This window comes from Prosopis cineraria, unplaced genomic scaffold (assembly GCF_029017545.1).
Source record: "Prosopis cineraria cultivar Desert tree isolate PC_DT_omini unplaced genomic scaffold, ASM2901754v1 PC6, whole genome shotgun sequence".
In the NCBI taxonomy this organism is placed as follows: domain Eukaryota; kingdom Viridiplantae; phylum Streptophyta; class Magnoliopsida; order Fabales; family Fabaceae; genus Prosopis; species Prosopis cineraria.
In genome coordinates this window covers 28,927,688-28,938,591 of record NW_026555337.1, presented here as the reverse complement: position 1 = coordinate 28,938,591, position 10,904 = coordinate 28,927,688, and the positions used below count along the sequence as shown (strand labels likewise).

The 10,904-nt window shown below is 31.7% G+C and overlaps 1 protein-coding gene across 1 annotated transcript; it reads right to left on the bottom strand.

Moving 5' to 3' along the window:
- Positions 1-8,727: 8,727 nt before the first annotated feature.
- LOC129313747 (probable carboxylesterase 15) lies at positions 8,728-10,043 on the bottom strand. Its single transcript, XM_054957112.1, has one exon. It carries the CDS (start codon positions 9,960-9,962, stop codon positions 8,952-8,954), a length of 1,011 nt encoding a protein of 336 aa, XP_054813087.1. The 5' UTR covers positions 9,963-10,043; the 3' UTR covers positions 8,728-8,951.
- Between the last annotated feature and the right edge of the window lie 861 nt (positions 10,044-10,904).

Genomic DNA, 10,904 nt, shown 5'->3' with positions numbered 1-10,904 from the left:
AGGATGAAAAACATTTGCCATAATAAATTTTCATTTATAAATGTTAAAAATTTTAGATAAGGTGTAAAAATTAATAAAAATTTTATATTTTTATGTTAGATAAATTTATATGGAATAACACAATTTAGATAAAAAGAATTTTCTATATATTTATTATAACACAGCGTAACAAATCAAATAATTTGGTGTGAGCATATATGGAATAAGTTTTTGTTTTATATTCTTTAAATGCATAAGGTATAAAAATCTATTATTCTATTATTTATATAAAAGTTGATTATGGTTTAAATACCTATGAAAAATATTGATGTAGTTATGTGCAAACAACCACGCAAAAATAACCCTATAGGTAGACATATAATTGGGTTAATAAGCAAATAAGACCTGAACTCTTGTTCAAAAATTGCCCTAAACTTTAAAACTCTTAAAGTATGTAAAATAAATCCTAAACTTTTAAATTCATAGCAAAATAAACTCTGACCGTTAACTTTTTAACACCATATAAGCCCATGCAGATACTGTTCAAGATTTATTTTCTATGAATTTAATCCTGATTATTACAGTACCTGCGTGGACAATAACAATGTTAAAAAGTTAACGATCAGGGTTTATTTTGCTATGAATTTAAAAGTTTAGAATTTATTTTGCATATTTTAAGAGTTTAGGGTCCAAAGTGATTTTCAAGCAATAGTTCAAGGTCCTATTTGCTCATTAACCCCATATAATTTCATCATTATTATTCCACTATTAGCATAACAAGTTACGAGCTATCATTCATGACAGATATATGCAATATATGATAATATGTAAGACCTATAACCCCCTTAATTACTCCTTCCAACCTTATACTACTGACTAAAACTATAGGCTTATCTATGGTCTGATCCATATGACCAAAGTATTTTCGAAACTCGAGATATACCCCGGCCAAAAGTATAAAGCTCAAACCTCAAACTATAGATCCTCTCTATAGATAATCTAATTAGAAGGTATCATTATCCTACATTATCCTTTATATGATTTATCATTTTATAAACTCTGCAATTTCAATTTGGCACATTATATTTTTTATTATCTTTTCTCAAATATTACAATATTAAAATCATAATTCCTTATATTATTTCTACAATTGTCAGACCCCACTCCTTCCAATATTTATTTTTTCTATCATGCTATTTTTAAAATGATTTATTGATATATTGTTTCCTCATTCCCCTCCCATTATTTCACCTACCCTCCCATTATTGTAACTTCCCATCATACTAATTTTATTTTTAATTTTAAAAATTGAGGGATCATGGCATTAGATAAATAATCTATGATAAATATAAAAATAATAATGATCTATTAACTATTATGAAAATAGTTTAATAACATTTTAAATCCAAATCGTGCTTTTGCGAAGAAAATTGTGACAAAAGACATAATCTTTACCCCAATCTAATTTATAAATTAATTTTAATTCTTAATTCTAATTTAATTGTGCAATGTATGTATATTATTTATAATTTAAATATGTTTTATAAAAATTGATTTAATTTTTAAGTTCATTCAATGGGAAAATAGTTATTGTATTTAACCCATTATTATTAATGAAAAACATCAATTACTTTAATTTAAATGTGATTTTTTTACAATAATGTAATTTTATAATTTAAGTTATATCTATTGATTTATTTATTTAAATTATTACATATCATTTCACACCTCGTGCATCACACGAGACACATATTAGTTATTTACAACAAGAATTCTATTTATTCTGAAGAGTTCGTATAGGTTTACACATATACTTTAATAGAAAAAAATTTATAAGTTAATTGAAAAAAATTAACAACATAAGATCCAAAAATAACAAAAAAAAGATCAATTATTTATAAGAAATAGTCCATTTGTTTACATGTGAGTCCATGTGAGCTTACATTTTAAGGGTTTTTTACTCATTAAGGGTAATGAAGTCATTCTAGGAGTTTGCAAAAAAATTAGGGGGAATCGCACTGCAAGCCTGAAAAAAGATAAAAATTATGTTGGAAGTCTAATAGATTCTGTTATTGCACTGCATGCCTAAGGGCCTTTGTTACAATTTTTCTTAGGAGCAAAAGTATAATTTTGCCCTTATGTAATTTAAAAACTCATATCATACACAACAAAATATCCAGTAAGGTTGCACAAAGGACAGGATAGGACTAGACTTCAGCCTAACCCAGAGTCTGGTCCTTTTCATGAAAAGGAATGGATTAGGCAACCCGTAGTTCGGTCTGGTCATGTGAAAGCTCAGAGATTAATAGGACTGGACTTGGTCCATAGGATTGGAAGACTGGTCCTATTAGTCCAATACTCACTTGGCCTTTTTTTTTCTCTATGATAAGCAATAATGCATTTCAACTTAATAAACTCAATTAAGATAATAAAAGCACTTATAATTATAATAAATCCACAATAGTTTCTAACATCAAAAAAATACTATTTCAGTTACAGTCCAAACTCTAAATGATTTAAATATATAATTTCAATAAAAACACTCAACAAAGTTCAACACTACATTACATCTATCAGGTAATTATCTCCTTAGCTTCAACAGAAAGAAACTCAATAAATCTTCAAATAATTATCTCCTTAGCGTCAGTAACACTTGAAGCATTTGTAAAAAAAAAATCATATCCACATATATAAAGTGATTAGTAAGTGTAAAAATGCAATATATAAATTAAATTAAGAGACATAAAATTGAATATATTACCTGCAACATTAACCACATCATCAGTCTCTTGAAAATTGTCAACCTCATGAAATATAGAGATAAACTCAAAGAGAGATTGCCCTGTAAGTAGCCAATTCTGGGCACAAATGAGTGCTTCAGTCACCTTAGGAGATAAAGAACTCCTATAATCATCAATAACACGTCCTCCAGTGCCAAAATTTGATTCAGAAGTAATTATAGATACTGGTATAGCCAATACATCTCGTGCTATCAAGGAAAGCACTCTGTACTTGGTAGAATTAACCTTCCACCATGTCAAGATATCGAAATCATCATCATCATCATCAATAGTGGTGTCCTCAAATGTACTAGCAGAAAGGTATCTATCCAACTCTAATTAGGTATCAACTAATGAGCTTTTTTGCTTTTGGGATGCTAACCATCTACAACCAGGGTCTTTTTTTACCTTTACTTGTATTTGAAGTATTGGTGTCAAGAGCACCAACTGTCACAGAGTATTCCTCAAACAGGCGATCCAAAGTGTCTCTTTCCTTGTTCTTCATGGACATGCAAAGGTCAGGGGTAGGAAAAAGCTTATCAAATACATGATTGATATAGGCAAGCTTGTATCGAGGATCGAGAATTACAGCAATAATCAACAAAGGGTTCAAATTATCCGCTGCCCCCCAATACTTATCATACTTACTCTTCATGCTCAAAGACATCTCCCTAAGAAGAAGGTCATCACTTTCAATATTCTCATCTAACAACTCTTGAATTAAAGCAATTTGATGGAAGCATGTATGTGCAGTAACTTTCAATGTGCTAGAAAATTACAAAGTGACATCAGCTTGTTTGTTTGGAGGGCCATTACGCTTAGGAGGAGCTTGCCTAGAGTAAGCAAAAACATCCATGTTGTTATTGGGTCTAGCACTTTGCCTATAAACATCAGCATCTATGCTAGTATCTAAATAAGAAACGTCATTCTGAGCATGACACTTTGAACCTTTGTTGAAGTAGCTAACAAAATCTTCATCTTCATCCTCTAATCTTTCAAATGCCTTTTAAAACTTCAAAGCCACATTCAACATTAAATATGTAGAATTCCATCTAGTACTGACATCAAGGCAAACAATGTTTTTTGTGTCCAACATTTCTAATTCATAAACATCTTTAAATCTTTGCAAGTGAGCAGGAGATGAACGAACATATCTAATAGCATTTCGAATGGAGTCAAAAGAATCTTTCAACTCCTTCAAACCATCATTAACAACTAGGTTAAGAATATGTGCAGAGCATCGTAGTTGAAGATAATTACCACTATAAACAAGACCCCTCCAATTCTTTAGACGCCTTTTTAAGTAGGACAATGCTATGTCATTGGAAGTTGTATTATCTATGGTTATAGTGAACACATTTTGTATGCCCCAGTCTGATAAGCACCTTTCAATTGTCTTGCCTATCATATCACCCTTATGATTCTTAACCATGCAAAAACTAAGAATCCTCTTATGCAAGTTCCAATCATTATCAATGAAATGGGCTGTCAAACATAAATAATTAAAGTTTTGAACTGATGTCCAGCAATCTGTAGTGAGACAAAGAAGATTAGTACACTTCTTCAACAAATTTTTTAATATTCTAATTTCACCAAGATACAATTGCTAGGCATCTCTAGCCACTGTTGTCCTTGAAGGGATTTGAAATCGTGGTTTTAACTCCTTCACAAACTTTTTAAAGCCTTCCTTCTCAACAAGCCTGAATGGCATCTCATCATATATGATGAACTCAACTAGAGCCCTGCAACATCAATTTTTGATTGAACATGTGAGGTACTAAGCTTCCCTCTTGCCCACTTAGTGTCACATAATTCAACATAGATTGCTTTGTCATTTGTGTAGCTTTATGTGGATTCTTAGGACACTTTGGTACATGCCTCTTCAAGGATGTTAAACCATGCTTGCCTGGATCACAAGCATAATCTAAATTATAGTACTTGCATGTAGCTCTAACTTCTCCATTTGTCTCCTCCAATGGTAACTTGGTAAAGTATTGCCACACTTTTAATACCTTTCTTGCAGAATTTTTCCTCTTTCTACTACCTTCTGTAGCTTCATTTTCGATTACAGTTGTAAGAGAAGGAGGACATTCCATAGTAGTTAGGGGTTGAGGAGGAGGAGTAGGTGTCAAGGATGGTCCAGAAAGAGTTGAACTCACATTTTCACCAGTAAAAGGAGATGATTGAGGTTGATCAATACTGGATATTTGCTCAATATCCATTACTTCACAATGATAAAATATAATTGAGACCATATAATTGATGAGTTATAACAGCACAATGATAAAAAGGAAGCAAAATGGAAAAAAAATCAGCAAGAACAGAGGTAATAAACATCAGCCCACAGACATGTTAAAATTGTATATGTTCTAAATAATATATAATTGAGGGATTGAAAATAAAATCTAGTGCTTGCTTTTATCTGTTATAGATAAAATTGCCGTGGAATCACCAGATATGCATTATTGCTCAGATCATTACTTAGATCCTTGCAAAGGAAATTACTCAGATAAAAGCACCAGATATGCATTATTTCTTTATGGTGCGTGAAGCCGTGAAATCAATGATTTGCTGATCTTAAAATTTCAAATAAAATTGCAAAGGAACATAAAGCAAACAAGTAACTAGGAACTTAGATCATTGTAAATGCATATTAAAAGGAAGATATAAAATAAAAAAAATAAAAAAGAAAATGAATTTCTGATGGTGAAACCGCTGAAACGCACCAGATCTGAGGAGTGAGGATGATGAGGAGAACAACGAAGGTAGCACCAGATTTGGTCAAGGCGAAGCTGAGAATGGAAATGGAAATTTGAGGCAAAGCTAGGCAAAGAAAGTATCTTACTTCTTCCAGTCGTGTCACGTCGAGGCGTGAAGGTAGAGAACAAGATCTGGGTCGAGTTGCAATTGTAGTTGTATCGAGGCATGGAGGGGGAGGGTGGAGGCCGTCGACTAGTCTAAGCACTGAGATCTGTATGGCTCACTGGAGGAGAGCAAGGAGGATCAAAGGTGGAGAGTAAGGGCGAGTGATGGTGCAACATCGCCGATGTAAATGATGGTGGTGGGCTCGTGGTGCACTGGAGGAGGGCTACGGCAAGGCTTCGGCGCACTAAAGAAACTAAGAATGAGAGCAAGGTTGAGTCACGCGTGAGTGGTTGAGAGTTGAGAGTTGAGACGCTGAGTGTGCTGTAGTTGTGTTACTGCTGTTGAGTAATTGAGTAACAATGTTCAAGATTTTTTTCAGTCAGAGTACATGGCGTGCAAGGCTGGACCTGGACTAAAGACTATTTTTTTAAGACTTATTAATTAATAATTTATCAATTAATTTTAATTATATTAAAATAATTATGTAGAACCAGACCAGACCACTTAGTCCAGATGCTTGGTCTTTAGTATGGTCTTACCCGAAAAATTAGTCCTATCTTTTTGGTCCTGTAAGACTAGCATTTTATAGGACTGGACAAGATCGAGTTTTCACATGTCGGACCGGACAACTACGAGGCTTTTGTATAGCCCTAATATCCATGTGTTTCTAGTTAATTAGTAAGTTTAATAAAGTATACAAGTGACACACACAATATACAATACAATATCCATAAATGTACAACATAATATTTATGCATTCTCAACTAAATATTCATGCGTGGACACACATGGATATTTTCTTAAGAATTCATGAATATTGTGTTGTGCATCTATCGACATCTATTGTGCTTGTAAATAAATATAGTCAATATTGTGTTGTATATTTATGGATGTCATGTTGTACATAATTTGAGTTTTTAAATCACATAAGGGCAAAATTATACTTTCGCTCCCAAGAAAATTTGAAACAAGGGCCCTTGGGCTTACAATACAATATCAGAATGTGTTGAGTCCAAAGTGATATTTTATGATATTTTAGGGCCTGCAGTGTGATTCTCCCAAGAAATTATGTTCCTTGAATAAGTTTTATAAGAAATTATCCCTTTATTTATTGCTATTATGACTTGTATAGTTGTACTTAACTTTCGCACTTACTAAATTTAGGTAAAACGAATGGGAAACATGTTTTTTTTTTGGAAAACAAGATATACAATAATTTTTAGATGCATTAAAAGAAATTAAATATTAAAAACTCAATTCTATTTAAAATAATTCAAAACTGAAATTGATATACTCATGCAGGATTTTAAAAATTAAATCAAATCGGTTGGTTTAATTAATCGAAAACTGGGTCCTGTTCAAGTCCAGTACAACCCCCAACACTTGCCAGTCAATGACTAAAACTAATCAATGACCGACAAAACCAGCTAGCACCAGACCAATTCTAACTTAAAAAATGGGACCAAATTCTAATAAAATATAAAATCTTTAAACATAAAATTATCATTTAGTTCTTATATTCTTCACTTATTATAATATAGTTTCTGAACTTTGACTCTTATAACTCAATTCCTATAATTTTAACTATTTAAAATATCAGTTCTTGTATTTTAAAAAATTAAATTATAAAGATTAAAACTAATTTCAAATTTTAATTTTAATAATCTTTATAAAGATTAAATGTTTTAGTAATTTAAAATATTAATCCTAAATTTTAAAATAATTTTAATTTTAAAATATAAGGACCAAAAATTTGAATAGTTAAAATTATAGGGATTAAATTGAACCGAGTTAAAGTTTATAAAGCAAGCATAATCAAGTTAAAACCATAAAAAAATTAAGTTATAACAAGTCTAAATTTAGATATTGAGTTATAACTCAATCAAAATTATAGAAATGGCCTATTTGGTTTCTGTTCTCATTTTTTATTTATAAAAATATTTTTTTAATATAATTTTTAAAATTTTTTTAAAATAAAATAAAATGAAAATCCATTTAGTTATATCAATTAAAAAACAGTTTTAAGATTAAAAAAATGAACTGATAATAATGGTTATAGGCATTTAATTATTGTAATTAATAATAGAAATTGATCAAAGTAATTATAATTTTTAATAATAAAATGTATTGTATTTTAAAAATAAAAAATAAAAAGAAAATAACTTAAAGTTTTTTTTATTTTTTTATTTTTAAAAATAAAAAATGAAAACAGTTTTAAAAACAACTAAATGAAAAGTACCTATTCAAATAAATTTTTAAATTTTTATATTTTTAAAAATTATTTTTAAAAATAGAAAATAAAATTTTTAAAAATAGAAAATAAACATACACCCTAAATTATTAATTTTCTCATTTTTAAAACTCTTGACTAGTAGTTGCCATGTTTTGCAACTACAACCAAATGCAATACTATGCATAATAAAATGTCCTCAGTCGTCTACACTCTGCATCGTTCCTTTTAGGGTTCTACACACAACTCATTCTTCACTTGTCTTCGTCTCACATGTGGGATTTCTATTTCCTTCTGTTTTATTTCTATTTTCTTCTTATCTTTGATTTTTTTTTGGGTGATCTCATGTCTTTTTTTTTACAATGCAAACATATAATTCATATTTCTACCTCATAATATTAATATATATTTTATATTAAAAAATTAAGTTTTAGATTTAATCTTCTTTTAACAAGTCTTTGAGAACCATCCAATGTATATATTTTACTTAGAATCATATTATTTTAATATATAAAATTAAATTCATTAATTAACAATTAGCCTTACCATAATTTGACTATGACTAGTAAACTGTCAATTACCCTCATTTTTAAAACCTTGCTTTTATGCATATAATATATCATAGATATCATTTTCCTTTTGATAGACATTACACTTTTAAGTAAAGAGTGTTATTTTGTCATCATTATTATCATTATTATTATTTAAAGAGTAAAAAGGATTTACAATATATAATTACGCTTTCCGTTTTATTATATTATATATGGCAAATCTTATGAGTTACTTTCAGTCATTTCAATGGTCACAGATCTTAAATTAAACTTTTTCTCAAAAGGCTAGCTGGTAAAAAAATAAAAAATCTTAAAAGGCTACTCCAAAAATACATTCTTTCTATTCATATCTGATAATTGATAAAGATTACAAAAAAAGTAAAATGAAATAAACAGCACATAGCAGCATTTAATTATTATTTTAATTATAAAAGCTTAAACCCTCGAATCCAAGACGCACCAATATTATCTCACATTAATATATAATTAACCGAAAAGTAGCATATGGCTGCTCTTCTCTTCACTATACCAAATTACCAACCAGCTTCAGTGCTTATCTACGAATTCTTTCACCTTTGCGATTAGATCTCGGGTTTGTCGACCCGTATTTGGGTCCGAATCCACCGCAACTTTGTTCAAGTAAAAGCTATGGGTCATGCCCGAACTCACAAATAGCTCCACTTCTTTGTTGGCCTTCTTCATGGCGTCATAATACTCCATCTCTGTGTCTACTATCAAGTCCATCTCCGCCACGCACAGCAGAATCGGCGGCAGTTTCAGCCCCTCCATCGGCGGCGCACCTTCGCCCATCGGGCAGGTTATCGGGTGGTCCTTGTTGCTACCCGCCGGCAACGCCAAGCTCAAGAACTTGTCTAACATGTCCACGGTTAAGAACGGTGTTTGAGGCTTCTCTAGCTCTGACCTGCTCCTCTTCGACCGGACAAAACCCGGGTGGATCGGCACCCCGCCGGCCAACCTCACCGGGCTTAGCTCTAAATTCCCAGCTCTCGCAGCCACCTCGTGGACAACATTGCCGCCAGAGCTGTCTCCGATGAGGAAGACACGGTTGAAGTCGGCATGTTTAGAGAGCCATGGATCATGGGAGTCGCCTTTAGCGACGGATTGAAGCCATAGAAGCGACGATAACCCGTCGTCCATGGCGGCAGGAAGACGGTGCTCCGGGGCTCGCCGGAGATAAGGGGAGACACAGATGACTCGGGCCGACCGGGCGAACTGGGTGTACGCATGGTAGTACATGAACCAGTCGGCTTCGCTTATGCAGAACCCACCGCCGTGGAAGTGGAGGAGCACCGGGAGCTTGCCGGTGTCTGCGGCAGCTGATGTCTCTGGAAGATAAAGCCTTACGCGGCGGCCTGACTTGCCATCGATGATGACGTCACGGGTCGCGACGCCGTCAACGAATTGCTCATGAGCAGGAACCGCTTCAGCCATGAACTTGTATTCGGGTGGACCGGTCCATATCCGGTCCACTGAACCGTCATCATATAGCCTGAGCCAACCGGACACTTCGTCCACGAGCTTCTTCTCCTGAACCATGATGATGATGATTTTGGATTCAAAGCTTAGAGAAAAGAGAAAGAGAATGATATAAGGATCAGTGTATTACAAGCAAAGAAATAAGCGTTTGTTGTCATTTTTATAGTGGAAAATCTGTGTGGTGTTCGAGTATGAACAAAATAGAAATGAAGCTTCAGCTTATTAAAAAAAAAAACAAAGAAATGAAAAAATGAAGCTTCAAAGAAATTTACTGTGTTCCAGGTCAAACAAATAAAAAAAGGAAAAAAGAAATTCATCACTATGGAAAGCAAGCAAGAGAATGATATAAGGATCAGCGTATTACAAGCAAAGAAATAAGCGTTGTTTGTTGTTTGTTTGTTTTTTTTTCTTTTTTTTTTTTCCTGTGGAAAATCTGTGTGGTGTGTGAGTATGAACAAAATATAAATGAAGCTTCAGCTTATCCACAAAAAAAAAAAAAAAGCAAAAAACAAGAAGAAGAAGAAATGATGCTTTGAAGAAATTCACTTGAAAAGATGACAGTTATGTCTTAAAATACTGAATTAATATTAGTTAAATTTTTGACAAATTTGTTTAAAAAATAAGTTGAAAATATCAATCTAAATTATTATAAATCTATAAGTTTTAATTTTAAATAAATATTTAAATATTAAATGTAATTTATAAATTGTAACAAAAATTTCTATTTGTATAAATGTCTAAGTTGATATTTATAACTCATTTTGTAAAAAATTTTATTAAAAATATAATCATTATTAATTTATTTATTTAAAACTTAACTGTCATTCGTCCAATACATTGTGCACCAGGTTGGGGGTGGAGAAAATAAATTTACTGTGAAAACCATGTATGATGCATCCACATCTATCTATAAAATGTTTAGGGGAAAATAACATATAAGGATGTTTTAAAAAAATTATTCATAGATAGAGCTAACAACAAGTCATCATTTAAAAAAAAACA

What these genes read in the sequence shown, in the direction of transcription:
- LOC129313747 (XM_054957112.1), bottom strand. Translation starts at nt 9,962, where the DNA reads ATGGTTCAGGAGAAGAAGCTCGTGGACGAAGTGTCCGGTTGGCTCAGG.